Source organism: Amphibalanus amphitrite, unplaced genomic scaffold (genome assembly GCF_019059575.1).
Source record: "Amphibalanus amphitrite isolate SeventyFive unplaced genomic scaffold, NRLGWU_Aamphi_draft 000354F_arrow, whole genome shotgun sequence".
Classification (NCBI taxonomy): Eukaryota; Metazoa; Arthropoda; class Thecostraca; order Balanomorpha; family Balanidae; genus Amphibalanus; species Amphibalanus amphitrite.
The window spans coordinates 87,766-103,789 of NW_024881848.1; the positions used below are offsets into that span (position 1 = coordinate 87,766).

The following is a 16,024-nucleotide window of genomic DNA, read 5'->3' on the forward strand; positions in this document are numbered from 1 at the left end:
AAAAAAAACAGGCTGGACTGACATAAGTATAATTAGAAACACACCGAAGATCAGGTTTTATTCTCCCAAACATTTGATAGCATAACAAAAGACTTCAAAACTATCGCAAATAATGCATGATTTTGTCATTGATGACTGACCTAGTTAGGATCAAACTGAGCAGAGCGCTCTCGATCGACGATCGATAGTAGTTAACACGCAGATAACGTCATTATGAGAACAAGGCCGCGTCACCATCGAATGAACCATACAATCGATGACTGTTCCGCCAAGCAGGCACTACCGCTAAACTACGAAGTACAAACAATGAACGTATTGTCAATCAATATGAGAGCTAATAGCGACACGTTCGACAAAGTGCCTAATGCCGGCTTTTGACTAGTATGCTTAATTCGTCGTCGATATTCCATCAAAAGATACCCTACATCACCTCATATTTGTTCCCGTGGTATGCCACTCACTACTACCAACACAAAGATAAAAACAGATGGAAGTACAGATCGAGCCCTGATAAAGAGTTGTTAAAGATCCAAAGCCGGCAGCTGGTCGTTCTGTCTACCGCAGCAGCTCCCCGCAGCTGTCGGCTGCCGGCCGGCTGAGGCAGCTGCTCAGCAGCCGGTGATGGACGACCAGTTGCAGTTGGTGATGCTCTGCTGCCAGCTGGTGCCCGCCGGACAGGTGTAGTGGTGCGGCGTGCCGTTGAAACAGTTGTAGAAACTGTGACAGTCGGACGGGTCGGCGAACCAGCCCGTCGGCGACGGACAGGTGACTGCGGCAGGGGTCACAGAGGTCAGGTCAGAGAAGGGACACATACCTCAGGTCAAACCGAGGTGAACAGCCGAGTGGTCAGATGAAACAAGTCAGTGACAGAGAAGTTATTGAAGAGAACGATAATGACCGGTCAACAATTGAGCAACTGCTTATCCCAGCTCCTGTATTACTAATTGGGACATTCTATACGTCCGTCCCCATTCCCTCCACACTCCGACCCCCGCCCCATATAACTCACAGGTCCCGGAGCCGCCGCTGCCGGCCGTGGTGGTCGTCGTCGTGGTCGTGGTAGTGGTGGTTGTGGTTGAATCGCCCCCGGAGGTCACCCCGCACCTGTGGAGCGCCACAGCCGGTCACCGTAGAATGGTTTGCGACAATGCAGGGTCAACGTAGGAAAATACTGACGACACTGGGTGGGAGTCGCTGAAACTACGTCTCAAACAGCAGCGAGGTTCTTATATTATCCACTCCTACGTATGTTGTACCTAAATCTATATTATAAATCCTAAAATCACGCCTCATAACTCTTTGTCCAGTCATCTTACTGGCTGGCGATTGGATGTTGTGCATATTTTTGTTAGCATGGCTCTACTCTGCATAAGGGCGCAGCAATCCATTGACAGCTAACAATTAGCTGCCGCATTTCCCACATGGCCTGGTGTTTATTTAAACTGAGCCTGTCTCATAACGAAATCTACGTGCGCCTAGCCCATGCTGTGGCGATAAGCAGAGTTTAATCTTACTTGCGATGCATTGAATCCCATGATGCGGCTATTTACGGTATTACGGAATGAAAACTTGCAAGTGGCCGAAGCGCTTATATTCTCATTGTCACGCCTGCGGTATCGTGTGCTGATTTCAGCAATACATGTATTTATACGTTACATTTATACGGAGCCTGTTCATACATCTAGGCATGTAGGCATGTCATTATGACGCGGGCCAGGGCCTGCTCCAGTGCCGTCTGGGCGGCCACTTGGCTACAGTGTAGGCATTTTCAGTTACTGGAGAGGGGTCAGTGGTGCAGAGGACAGTCCAGGGCTCCAGTCGTCACTCATCAGTGTTTCGTTAAAAACCCTCAGTGCTCGTACCTGGGCGACGCCCATCCCCTGAGGCAGTAGCCTATTGATCGGCGGGCATACAACCAGTCTGAGTCACTCGCCAGCTGCTGCAGCCACCGACCGCCGCTCACCGTCTCACCGACCGTCTCTTACCGTCTCACCGACCGTCTCTTACCGTCTGACCGACCGCCCGTCACCGCCGCTATGCTTCGTGCGTTCGAGGGCTCTCAGCACGCGCGCCTGTACGCCCAGTTCCGTCCGGAGCCGCCTGCGGCGCTGATCGCTCACGTGCTGCAGTACGTCCGCCGCTCGTCACCCCTGCACCGAGCCGTGGACGTCGGTTGCGGCAGCGGCCAGAACACCCGGCTGCTGGCGCCGCACTTTGGCTCGGTCCTGGGCACGGACATCAGCCCCGCCCAGGTGGCAGAGGCGGCCGGCAGCAGCACGAGCGGCGGCGGCGTCACCTACCAGGTGGCGCCGGCCGAGGAGATCCCGGTGCCGGACGGATCGGTGAACCTGGTCACCGCCTCCGTGTGCTTCCACTGGTTCGACCGGGAGCGGTTTCTGGCAGAGGTTGACCGGGTCCTGGCGCCCGGTGGAGTGATCGCCATCTACAGCTACAACGAGCCGTCCTTCCGACTGCCCGACGGCACTGTGTGGACCGAGCTGGACGACATTTTCAAGGAGGTGCTGTACGTGCACCTGGCCGATCACTGGCCGATGCCCACACTGCTGGGGGACATAATGTCCAAAACCCATGAGGCGGAGGCGATGATCTCCTACCCTGAGATTCAGTGGGACGAGGAGAGCTACTTCATTGAGCGGCCCTTCTCCTTGGAGCTCGTGCTAGGCGAGATCGCTAGCTGGTCCGGATACCAGGAGCTGGTGGCCGCTCGCGGAGCTGCCGACGGCGACTCGCTGCTGCGTCGGACCCGCGAGAAGATGTGTGCCGTCATCAACGACGCCCAGAGTCGTGGAATCGATGTGGCGTCAGCCACGGAGCGCCGCCAGAGCTACCTTCTGATGGCCCGCAAACCAGCGGCCGAGTGACGGGCGACTGGTGCGGGCTGGACTGTCGCGGAGAGAGGGAGAGGAGGCGCCGACAGAGCAGAGGAGGGAGGGAGCGACACGAATGAGCTCCGGACTGTTCGAGAGAGGAAAGGAGAGGATGTGACGACTGAGTAGAGGGGGTGACGCGGTCCGTGTATAGGAATTAGCCTAGGAAAGAGAGAGGAGGTCGGGCCGAGAGAGTGTGATTTGTTCTGTTGTTTCACGAGGATATGGAATAAACCAAATTGAATCTGTCTGCTCTCTTTCGCCTGAATGTCGTCTGCCTGAACATCGTTCAATGGGTTCATTTTGCTTCGGTCTTCCTTTTTTGCAGGCAGGTGTCTGATGATGCAGGCTGCAAATAGTACCTAACACCGTAGAGTTATTCCTTGCCGTCATATAGTGGATGAAGCTACGGTCGACTTCAGTTATCGCTGGGAGCAAGGCTAGGAAGGCAGGAGCGATGAAAGGATCTGGGACAGTAGCGATTTACGTCGATGATGACATGCGAACATCAGACGAACCCCTCTTTATGAAACCTGGTTAAAAAAAAAAATCGAAGAGATTAAAGGTTTCCGTCATATTGTCGTGTACCTCTGAGATATCTGACCGGCCCTCCTCCCCCGGCCCACTCACGTCACTTGGCTGGCCCAGTTGCAGTTAAGCGCCGTCGGGTCGAAGAGCGTGCCGCTGGGACACGTGTAGTGGTGCGGCGTGCCGTGGCCGCAGTTGTAGTAGCTCTGGCAGTCGTACGGGTCCGGGAACAGGCCGTTCGCAGAGGGACACGAGACTGCCGGCCAGGGACGACGAGGTGGTTATACAGCTGAGGACATGAGACTGCCGGACGGGGTCGTTACACAGCGGATAGCGACACGGGACTACCGGACAGGGGTGGGGTCGTTACAAAACTGAGAGACACGAGACTGCCGGACAGGGACGGGGTCGTTACATTACTGATAGGGACACGGGACTGCCGGACGGGGGCGGGGTCGTTACAAAACTGATGGGACACGAGACTGCCGGACAGGGACGGGGTCGTTACATAACCGAGAGGGACACGAGACTGCCGGCCAGGGACAGGGTCGTTACATTACTGATAGGGACACGGGACTGCCGGACAGGGACGTTACACAACTGATAGGGGCGCGAGACTGCCGGAGAGGGACAGGGTCGTTACATTACTGATAGGGGCACGAGACTGCCGGCCAGGGGCGGGGTCGTTACACAACCGAGAGGGACACGAGACTGCCGGACCGGGTCGTTACACAGCTGATAAAGACACGAGACTGCCGGACCGGGTCGTTACACAACTGAGAGACACGAGACTGCCGGCCAGGGGCGGTACCTAACTGACAGGGACACGAGACTGCCGGACAGGGTCGTTACACCGCGGATAGCGACACGAGACTGCCGGACAGGGGTGGGGTCGTTACATAACCGAGAGGGACACGAGACTGCCGGACCGGGTCGTTACACAGATGATAGGGACGCGAAACTGCCGGACAGGGACGGGTCGTTATACGGCTGATAGGGACGAGAGACTGCCGGACGGGGGCGGGGTCGTTACATAACCGAGAGGGACACGAGACTGCCGGCCAGGGGCGGGGTCGTTATACAGGTGATAGGGACACGGGACTGCCGAACAGGTAAGACGGAGACACTGCTCACTGTGCTGTGCGTATTGTAGGGACACGAGCATATGGAGCGGAACCGGATACGACAGTTAGGACCGCAGACAGCGCATGGGCTTGGGCATGAGAGTGCGGGCATGGGCCGTAATCATCACAAACTGTACAGAAGTCGCAACAGGCGAGAGCACGTGATGAGTGCCCCTCGGGACAGCTCGGGACGGTATACTCACAGGATCCTCCGGGCCCGGCCGTGGTAGTGGTGGTCGTAGTTCCCGCAGTGGTCGTCGTAGTTCCCGCAGTGGTGGTAGTTCCAGCTGTAGTGCCGGCGGTCGTAGTGGTGGTGCCCGCTGTGGTGGTGCCCGCTGTGGTGGTGCTGGTGGTGCCGGCGGTCGTAGTGGTGCTGGTGGTCGGGCCGAGGTTCGCCTGGATTGCCGACATCAGCGGCCACGCGCCACCGCCGCAACCGTTTCTGAAACGATGTAGCATTTTTCGCTTTTAATTGGATACCTTATTTTGACAGCACAAATAACCCGATACCTACCCGAGCATAAACAGAAAAGGTGTCATTCGGATCCGTGCATGGTGTGGTGCAGCTGTGTTTCTCCGCCGAAGCACCACTAACCAAATTACTCATCACCTATTATCCCGCGCCGGGCCGGGGGGGGTGTTTGAACACCCCCCCCCCCCTGTGGGTTTTCGCAGATATCTCAAAAACGGCGGCGCGGAGCGCCGCCGTTTTTGGCACACCTGTTCGTGCATCTTTTCCGCACATGTTGTGAACATTTTAGACCCAGGTCACCTTAGGTCAGGTCACCAGGTCACGCCAAGTGACCTCACCTCAGAAAAAATATGAATGCTCGTCATAGCTACACCGATTGATCGATTGCCTTGAAACTTTCAGCGATTGGTTAGAGCAACCTTATCTATAAAATGTATATCTCGGAATTTTGATATCGGTGACCTAAGGTAAGGTCAATTTTGCGGCCTCTCCCCTAAGTCAATGGGAGAAAATTGAAAAGCGTCTGTTTTGCACGAACGCTATTCTAGACACTCCCAAACATCGAGATGTAGGTAAAATTGACACACTGAATCGGAAAATGGCAACTGTGACCCCTCATTATGTCCCAGAGGTCATCTCAGGTCACGAACAGAATCTAACAGTTTTTCGCTAATAACTTCTGATAGAGGCGTGCTAGAGCGCTGAAAAAGCCTTAGATGTGTTCGGCTCGACGTTGCGGATCGACTGATATGCAACATGACCTTTACCGGTCAGGTCATGACCTTGACCTGAGGTCAAATTTTCCTTGACCTTTCAAGGTCAAATTATAGTTCATTCGACGCGTCTCGACGAGAGGAACACGATGCTGGCAAAAGAAATGTCATGGCTCTTTCGAGGCAAAAGTTATTGCAGAAAAAACGTTTTTCGTAAAAACGGCTATTTTTGGAGTTTTTGCCCTCTGGAGGCTAAACCGTTGACCTTAGGTCAAATCTGAACACATTATTCAGAAATGTCTGTAAAAGGGCTATCGAATGCGCTTTTCCGCGGCGCTGTAGCTCTATCGGTTCCCGAGATAGCCGTTGGCAGTTTCTGTTGAAATAGTCAACATTTTACCTTTGGTGACCTCTGGTGATCTGACCTTTGACCTGACCCCAAAAATGACTGAAGTGTTTTCGTCCTTATTTTGGACGTTCTTTCGACTGCCGCTTACCGCGTGTCGCTACGTGGCCCAGGAGCCGAGTTAGAAGAGGGGGTGTTCAGACACCCCCCGGCCCGGCGCGGAATCTCAGAGCACCGGCCCGGCGCGGGTTATCTGTCCCATCACCCTTGCCCTGGCCTCAGCTATCTCCGTACCTGACGTCCTCGGAGCTGACGTCCCAGACCATGACGGCCCCGAATCCCTGGCTGACGGCCCACCGGGTCTTGGCGGCCACCATGGCGGTGTCGTCGTACCCGACCCATTGGTCTCCCGAGTAGGCGTACGGCCCGATCTTCCCGGTCGGGTCCTGCGGCGGCAGAGCGGCACGTCAGTCTGGGGCGGCGGGAGACATGTTGAGTGACACACGGCCAGACGAGATGCTGATTTTGTCAGTGATGCAATTATGTTTAGAGCACTCATCTTTCCGCGCTTTTAGAAAGGTTAAATGACTGCACTCCGAGTCAACCGCCATCCTCCGTCCTCTGCACCCAATGTAACGTTTAGCCACATGACCCACCTGCACCACAGTCCAGCCGGCGTTGACGTTCTTGCAGATCTCGAAGTAGGAGAGGCTGCCGGCCTCCTGGGTGTGCGGCCCGGCCACACCGGCGCCGGACCCGGCCACGGGCGGCGTCTTGTCGGCCCCGGGCACCGTCCAGCTGCGACCGTACAGCGGCACGCCCACGGCCAGTTTGGCGGCCGGCGCTCCGCGACTCCTCCAGGCCTCCATCACGGACTGCAAGTCCAGGCCGCTGCCGGCGTCCGAGGCGCGCGGCAGCAGCGGCGCGTGGTGGTCGGCGGTGGCCTCCCACGAGCCGTGCAGGTCGTACGCCATCACGTTGATGAAGTCGAGCGCCGCCGAGACGGCCGGCACGTCGTACCCGGCGTCGATTTTGGCGGCGCTGGCGGTGACGGCGGCGGTGAGCAGCAGGCCGTGCGGCTGGAAGGCGGCGCGCAGCTCGGTCACCCAGGCGGCGAACCCGGCCCGGTCGGCCGCCGACGGGTACTCGTAGTCCAGGTCCAGGCCGTCGAAGCCGTGCTGCTGCAGAAACTGGACGGCGTTCGACACGAAGCCTTGGCGCAGCGAGGGGTTGGCCAGCATGGTGGAGTACTTGGGGTCCAGCGACTCGTTCCAGCCGCCGATGGCCAGCAGCACCTTCAGCGCCGGGTTGGCCTGCTTCATGGCCACGAACTTCTCATAGCCCTGCGGCGCCGTGAGAATCGAGATAAAAATCGCCGCAGTTTTGCAATTCTAATGCGTAATAACCCGCGAGTTGCTGGGGGGGGGGGGCGTTAAACGCCCCCACTTTTTTCGCCGGGCCATAGCATAAAAACGGCGCGCCGCAGGCGCGCCAAATTTTGGGTACCTGTAGGGAATTGAATGAAGTTTATTGTGACAAAGTTTCAAAAAAATCGGTCGGAAATTTTTTGAAATATCGAGGTTTTAGTGACGTCATGATTTCTGTGTTTTCGACCAAAAACGGCATATGTTCAAAAAATCATATAAAATCACAGAATAGACATACAGACATGCCGTAAACGCCATTAGACTGCCAATACCATGATCAATCAAATGGCTATCTTGGATTATTGATTATCGTTCCGCATTTTCCATAATCTTGAACTGAATCTTGGCAATTTTTCGTGACTACTTCACGACCATGATACATGCATTTCTTAAATTGAACTTTTTGAGCCAAACACGTACACATATGACAAAATGAATGTCACCATCGTGTTCTACGCCCCAAATTACCTGTAAAACATGTGTCACAGGCTGCGAATATCAGTTTTGATTTTCGGGGATATGTGCCTACCCGGTTGACCTGACCTTGACCCTGACCTATGCTTGACTGACCCTGACATGGAGCTGACACTCTTGTAGGCCTTATATGATGGATTGTGCACCGTTTGGACAGAGTTTATGACGAGAGGCACCCATTGCGAAGTCCTGAAGTCCATGCTACTGAAAGCCCGATTTCAGGTGTTTGACCTGACCTTGACCCGACCTGTGACCTCAAAATTCAACTTTAAAGTACTCATCTGAATCGTCTCGTCGCGCTCTTTCGTTTGCCGCCTCGTGCGTTTCGCTGCGCCTATTGGTTCTCGAGTTATCGGCTGGGGGCGTTTAACGCCCCCCCCCCCCCCAGCAAACGGTGGGTGGCGAAATACCCCAGCAACTGCCGGGATAACATCGGTTAACCATATTTTGACGTTATTTTACATCGGTGGACGACTAATCTAACTGCGCGCCTTGCATAGGTACAGCCCAACTATGTAAGCTCTCACCCTGAGCGAGATGTCGAGCCAGGAATCGAACACGTCCAACTGGTAGGTAGTCGGGTTCAGCCTGGCGAACGCGTAGATGTAGATGGAGCACTTGTGCGGGTCCAGGTCATCGACTGTCACCTGACCGTCCCCTGAGGGTAAGAGAAGTACCCGCCGTGAGAGCCACGTGGCGGCATCCAAACCGGGAGCGTGTACAGTCCACAGCAGAAGTAATGTGCGGTTTCAGTCATGGGTATATGTTCTGCTTCTGAAGCTTAGGAACGATTAACCAGACTATACAATGAAACTTTGAATGTAGCTAATATGTATCGTCACCCTTGCAGCTGCAACTTTAGCTATTGACATCTTCTTTTCGATCACTCCGCATAATCGCCAGTCAAAGCCAACCGTTGAGATTGGTAAACCCTACATTACTTTAGCGGTGGGCTGTACATAACCGTTCAAAACTTCAACACCGCACCAATAGATGACACTTAAAAATGTTTGATAAAAATTCAAAGACGATACAACAAAGACCTTAAATTTGTAGCTTATGAGAAGCATATAAAATGATTGCTATCATAGGGGACATTTTATATCATATTTCATCGCAATCAGGCAGAGCGCTTAGGCAAAATGCATTTCATCCCGTATCGTCCAAACCCCCGGCGTGATAGTACCTATAGTAATCATAGGCGGCGGAACGGGGAGGGCACCGGGGCACCGTGCCCCCCTTTGATTTTGGCATTTTAACATTAGCCCTGGGCGTTGCATGGAAAGAATAGGACCAAAAGTCGGCAGTGCCCCGCCCCCCTTAATTGAAGGTGTTCCGCCGCTACTGAGAGTAATAGTGTTCTAATATAATTCACTTACTTTCCCACCGTTTAAATTTGCTATCAGTGTACGCCCGCGAAGGCTGATCGCAAAAGAAAATAAATAAATAATCAGACGTCTTTTGATAAATGCAACATAAATAGATACGATGCTAATGGATGTTTATTTAAGTATATTCATTTAGGATTAGGTGTCTGTGTTACTTTATTCGTTCCTTATCGAATACCTGAGTAAATGGACCGGCTACCTAATGGACCTATGTAGAACAAATCGCTTAACGTTTAGTGACCGTTTAAATTAGCTACTCTACTCGTCACTCGCTAATTTTATCTCGTGTTTTTAGGTATGTTGTTCAATTAGGTATGAATACTCGGTCCGGTATTATTAGGTACCAATACCCAATCCAATGACGTCGGTTAACCCATGCCATCTGCTTAGATGAGTTACATTTAGGTATCACCGATATCGTTATACCTACCTACGCGTGCTCGGATTCTCATGTGCGCTTGGGACACATACACATTAAACATGCAGTTACTGCAAACAAAAAACGTATAGGTACGTTATTCATTGATGTATCGACAATTAACTGAACTATACCAATGCCCCTCTAAGCATGTTGTAAACAATGAGCCCTAGGGCTTTTTTTTTGCCTAGAACCAACCGATAATCCCATTGTGAAACAGGTGATCCTATCGGCCGGAAATATCGGCTTTGAACGGTTACGCTCATAAATCGCGTGGACTTTTTCTCGCCTTATTCCTGTAATCTCAGTTTGAACTTGGCGTTTTCTCAGCGAGAATAGTCAGAGAAGTCCAAACACAAGTGACGATTGTTGACACGCACACTGTTCGGTAAGTCTTCTTCCAACAGACGGCTCATGTGCCGAATCAGCTGGGTAAGCCGGATAAGTCACACAGGCCACAGCGTGATTCAGTGTCGGTGCTGATATAGGAACAGTCACGGTCACGTCTGAGGAGTGATTTCAGAGACGGGACGTGGGCCAGCGCGGTTCCGGTCCCGGTCGAGCGATGTGGACTACACGGAGTAACGGTTCGAAGGGACCAGCCGACACATCTCACTTAGCAGGAAATGAAACTATGGACTATTTATGACGATGTCGGTTTTGTGATTCACGGGATGTGGTATAAGGACTTGCGGTAGCAGGCGGGGACTGTGTCAAAATCTGTGCTGTGTTGTGACAAAGTCTGTTCTTGCTACTGTGTGTGTTTTGTTGAAAAATAAGTGGGCTAAGCGCCAGCGGCAATCGTCTATGCCTGGCCGAATGTAATGGCAAGTTGTACAGAGCCCAGACCAACTATAGGTACCAAGAGTGGGCGTGTGCGGTGACCGTAGCTCGCTAAGTGGCTAAGTTTTGCTTTTGTTATTGCCTCATAATCAAAAGCTCATTTGGTGAGAACTCATGCCTCAACTGCAAGCTGCGAGCTGTTCCGTTTGTTTTTCATGGAGTATATGCCTAAGTAAATGACTTATCGTTTGCCCGCTATATAGGTAGGTATGTTTATCTTCCGACTGTCATTCGATTATCCGTTTCTTAGCACAGAAACGGCCATTGCCATGACGAACTGCATCCCCATGTTTAATGGACAATTGGATGGAAATTTGTTTTTGTTTTGTTTTGTTGGGTTAGGCCCTTTCGGTCGACAAGACCATTGCAGAGCCGGAAGGATGATAGGATTTAGGGGGAGACATTGGTCTGGGCAGGCACCTTAGTGAGTCGCCGGGGCTGAGCCCGTCCAGAGGACAGGCCACCCAGCCCCAAGGCACTCACTGCACCCGGCTACGGGGTGCGCTCCCTCGGGAGCAGCGGTGCCGCTCCAAGGGAGCAGCCCGCATGAGATTAAGTTGCCTGTCCAGCCCGGAAGGGGGTTGTGGCGTGGAGGAGAAGGATTTCAGTATCCTGAGGATAGAAGCACGGATAGGTGTATGATGGAAATGATAGTGAGCTATACTTGTTTCCTTATGCCTAAGAGTACATAGCAAGTTACCAGCCCCATAGTACAGAACCTTCCATGTGCGTGCGGTTGGTATGAACACCTTGATCATGCATGTAGCACAGGTTAGCAGTTAGCACAGGTGTGATCTATGCTGTGCCATCTTCAGTCCCCACCCAGTCTCCCGGCCGGCGACTGCCGACTCAGCTAGTGTCCTCCTGGTGTGCCCCGCTACCGACCGGAACCCGCCCAGTAGGTACTTACAATAAGTCACACACCTGCCGTGGCGCCGCAGGTGGTTGAACCGACGTCAGACCCGCTGACTGGACGAAATTCGCGCCGAACGGCTGATTTATCCGTGACAGCGGCTCCGTGTAACCCCCTCACCCAGGTGTCGTGACGTCACTGGGACGTGATGCAATTCGGGAGCGAATAGGTACCGGTCGGCTCACTTCTTACGTCTGTTCTCTATAGCCCAACGTACCAGGTTATGTATAGTAGGTACTAGGTAAATGCGATTGCATACACAAGGAGCCGTTCACATCAGATGAATAGTCGAGAACTGTGGACCGGTAAACCACATTTAGATGGATTGTCGTTTACGTGGTTGAGTGTGGAAATGCCAATAAAGCTCATGCGAACAAGACCTCCCGTGAGCTGAACTAACAAAAGTCGGATACAAGATACCTAAAAGATACCTAAAAGGTACCAAGATACCTAAAAGGTACCTATGCCTAATAACAGCGGATGATGCGGCCGAGCGCATTATTGCATGGACTATGGAAGCGCATGGGATTATTTCGTATTGAAATGCCGACAATTTTTTATAAAAAAAAGCTGGCAATTCATCAAGTGACCATTAGGTATATTACATATGTATGCAATATAGTAAAACAGCTGGTGCACAGATAGCTAAAATAGAAGTATGACCAATACAATACCTATAACGGATGCTTCTATCTAATCCTCGCCGGACCTATTGGTTTTCTATACACGCGCCGGCCGAGGGGGGTACGACCCTGGTACGGACCCCCTCGCTGTTTCGCGCCTGATGGAGCTAGAGCCTCGCGGAAAAAAGGAGCGTGTGCACCGATACGGGACGCAGCGATTAGTATCCGATTTAAAGGTGTCAGGTCAACCGGTGACCTCTGAGGTCAGGTCAAGCGGCCCAAGGCCCGGGCTCGGTTTTTGGTAAATAACTTCGCAAAAAACGGCCGCAGAGCCGCTATTTTAGCACCATCGTGTTCATCTCACTCAGGCGTGTCGAATAGTGTACTTTTTCTTCGTGTGAGGTCAAGTTCAGATGCTGACCTCAGGTAAAGGTCAGGTCAGAATCTCCCAGGTAACGAAGCTGGTCAAAGGAGGTCATATTGCATATCATTCGATTCTGCAGGTCTTCCCCAGTCCATTGGTGGCTTCCCCGAATCGCTAGCTCACTTGGATCGGGAGTTATTGACGAAAAACTATTGTGACCCTAGTGACGTCATAGTTCATACATGACGTCATGCAAGGTCAACAATGCAGAAATGAAGCTTGGGACCTTGCAAGGAGTGCATGAAATCCCGACTCCATGTGCTTGAGATAGTGTAAAATCATTCCCGGTGCCAAAGAAGCAGTTTTCCCCATTCACTTATAAATGGTGAGTTCACGTGACCGACCTAACCTCATGTGACCTTAAGGAAAATTCCAAGATATACAAGTTGTGGAACCTCTGAATGATACTACATAGGTTCTGTAAGTATCATCTCTCTGTGAAAGCTGCTGTGGCACTGAGAGCGCTGCGAAGTTGCGACATCTGTAAACCGTGCAGAGGTTTACGTATGACGTCATAGGTCAGTGACCTGACCTGACCGGAAAATGGGGTTGGTGTTACAAGACCCGTTTTGAATCAAGGAGCAGTTATGCCAAGTTTCAGCTCTCTATCTCCTGCGTGTTCCGAGCTATCGCGAAAAAAAAAATCCGGGGGTGGCACCCGCCCCTTTCGGCCGGCGAGGGTTAATTGAACAAAGATTAAAAGTCGTGACTCGTGAAATGCATAAATAAACGAAAACTTTGCAATGATTTGATGGTAAGTTCGAATTGATATTCATGCGACCCGAATCAAAATACCTACATCTCAAGACAATCAGCTCGTGCACATGCGAAAAAAAATTAGGAAAACACTGCATTAGTGGCATTCGTTCCGCAACTTGAACTTCTCGACAGCCAGAAAGATCTCAAGGAACTCCCGCTTTTAAATAACCGTGCGTGGTAGTAGTTAAGTGAGCTGCTCATTTAGCGTCAGTCACCGTTACCTATTATCCTATAGGGGAAAGTGGGGTAAGACGGTCAGGGTAGGTAAGACGGGCACCCCTTCTGCAGACCAAACCAATAGCGCTACGAGCGAGAAAAATTAGGAACAGAATTGCCTTTCCCACTACACACCACCATTGAAGTCTGGTGAATTCATGTGTTCAGTCGATAATCTTTTATTTTGATTTCTTTAGAACACTCCTTTTATAAAAACACATCCATAATGTACCTATTGTGCAAGCTTTTGTGTGCAGCACTATAGAGTTAAAAACTCGCAATCACTTGTGGTACACACATATGCCACCAGTGTTCATTTACCGCGGATTTGCGTTGTCTGCATCAAATTGTCCACAGAGAAAAATCGTGCTGAACTTCTGACATTGAGTTTGGGGTAAAACGGGCAACTATGAATCCGATGTGTCTGTAATGGTGAAAATATTTTTGTTGCTGTTAGGAAAAAAATAAGCATTTCTAATAAGAATATGTTCGATTCCGATACTCACAGACATGTTAGCAATATTCCTTCGGCACACTTTATTCTCGAATAATGAATGTGAAAAACGGTTCTACATGGCTTCTGAACTAGGGCCTATATACGAGCATACGCCTTCTGCACGAATCTCGTATGCTGCCAGTTCCGAACCACTTGAGACCAACGGGCGACTGTATCAGTGCGGCTAATCTCGGGCATTTGTTGCGAGCTGTGCTGGTCGGTGAAAGAAGCTGGCTGTCTTGCCCTACCCATGTGACCGTCTTACCCCATGGGGTGGGGTAAGACGGGTTTTTGCAAGGTTTTGCAAAAATAGCTGCAGTTTATTTGTTGAATCAGGTCGGCCGCCCAGTTAGGCCGCAAAAAGCAGAAGCCTAATAAGCTTCCTGACTAGCTCACCGGTGCGATTGTGGCTCCCTTACCTCCCTAATTAGCTCACCGGTGTGACCGCGGTAGTGACTCCGTTCGGTTAGCTCACCGGTGCGGTAGTGACTCCAGGAGCCCCAGTAACAGATGACCTCGGTGGCGGCGGCGCAGCCCAGGCAGGCCGCCAGCAGCAGCGGCAGGATCGTCCTCATGGTGTCGTCAGTTGGCCGAGCGCAGAGCCCTGTCTGTGGTCGTGACCCGGGGCGCCTTCGGCCAGCTGTGTGCCCTGCGGCGCCCCCCGACGGCCGTTTTATCGGCACGCCGCCGACCGCACCGCGAGGGAACGGTCACGTGATACTACCAGAGTGCGACGTCATAGTTCTGGTGCATGAATCTGGGCTGGCGGTGTCACCCGCACGTGGTCGCATGTGTGTCTGTGTGTCTGTATGTGTCCGACTGTCAATTTCCCCCAAAATGTGAGTGGCACGCTCGTTAAATGCGTTTGTGTAGCGCGTCAGAAGAACATGTAAGTTAGATTATGTGACAAATTAATGGGCACACATGTGCGTCGCCTGAACAGGGAATGTCGTGCGAAGACATAGGTACAATGGCCACACGGGTGGGACTATGTGGAATTGGATAAAAATGTATAATGGTACTTTTAAACCGATATTTAATTTTGGTCTTGTCCAACATAAGCTTAGGTCCTACTCGGCTAAGGATTAACCCGCGCCCTGCTGGGGGGGGGGGGTGTTTGAACACCCCCCCTTGTGGTTTTTCGCGAATATCTCAAAAACGGCGGCGCGGAGCGCCGCCGTTTTTGGTACACCTTATCATACATCAATTCTACACATGTTGTGAAAATTTCAGACCAAGGTCATTCAAGGTCAGGTCACCAGGTCACTTGAAGTGATCTCACCTCAAAAAGTTTCAATGTCTGTCATAGCTACACCGAGTGACCGATCGCTTTGAAACTTTGAGCGATTGCTCAAAGCAATAGCATGTACAAAATGTATATCTCAGAATTTTGATATCGATGACCTAAGGTCAGGTCAATTTTGCGACCTCCCCATTATAAGTCAATGGGAGAAAATTGAAATGCGCCTCTTTTGGACGAAAGACATTATAAACACTCCCAAACATCGAAGTACAAGTGGTTTAGACACACTGAACATGAAAATGGTGTCCGTGACCCTTGGTTATGCCCTGAGGTCATCTTAGGTCACGAATGGTATCTAACAGTTTTTTGCAGATAACTTTTGATAGAGGCATGCTAGAGCGAAGAAAACGCCTTATATGTGTTAAGCTTGACGATACGGATCGACTGATATGCAACATGACCCTTTCCGGTCAGGTCATGACCTTGACGTGAGGTCAAATTTTCAAGTTGACCTTTCAAGGTCAAGTTATAGTTCATTCGATGCGTCTTGACGATAGGAACACGATGCCGGTAAAAGTAAGCTCGTACAAGGCTTGGGTCAAAAGTTATTGCAGAAAAACTGTTTCCGAAAAAATCGGCTATTTTTGCAGTTTTTGCCCCCTGCAGGCAAAACCGTTGACGTTAGGTCAAATCTGAGGAATTACTCAGAAAGGGCGTTAATAGGGCTAT

The 16,024-nt window shown here is 51.5% G+C and overlaps 1 protein-coding gene across 1 annotated transcript; it reads right to left on the reverse strand.

Annotated features, from left to right (window-relative positions):
- Positions 1 to 41: 41 nt before the first annotated feature.
- On the reverse strand, positions 42 to 14,738 carry LOC122389325 (acidic mammalian chitinase-like). Its single transcript, XM_043381216.1, has 8 exons — positions 14,528 to 14,738; positions 8,500 to 8,630; positions 6,728 to 7,414; positions 6,366 to 6,517; positions 4,744 to 4,982; positions 3,519 to 3,672; positions 1,010 to 1,104; positions 42 to 769 (listed from the first exon to the last, which is right to left on the reverse strand). The coding sequence occupies exons 1-8, from the start codon at positions 14,625 to 14,627 to the stop codon at positions 609 to 611; spliced, it is 1,719 nt and encodes a 572-aa protein (XP_043237151.1). The 5' UTR covers positions 14,628 to 14,738; the 3' UTR covers positions 42 to 608.
- Positions 14,739 to 16,024: the final 1,286 nt, after the last annotated feature.

Excerpts from the sequence above, each read along its gene's own strand:
- LOC122389325 (XM_043381216.1), bottom strand. The coding sequence starts at position 14,627 with ATGAGGACGATCCTGCCGCTGCTGCTGGCGGCCTGCCTGGGCTGCGCC. Across the intron at positions 8,631-14,527 it reads CTGGAGTCACTACCGCACCG|GGGACGGTCAGGTGACAGTC; the intron begins GTGAGCTAACCG and ends TCTTACCCTCAG. Across the intron at positions 1,105-3,518 it reads AACTGGGCCAGCCAAGTGAC|GTGCGGGGTGACCTCCGGGG; the intron begins GTGAGTGGGCCG and ends GGCGCTCCACAG.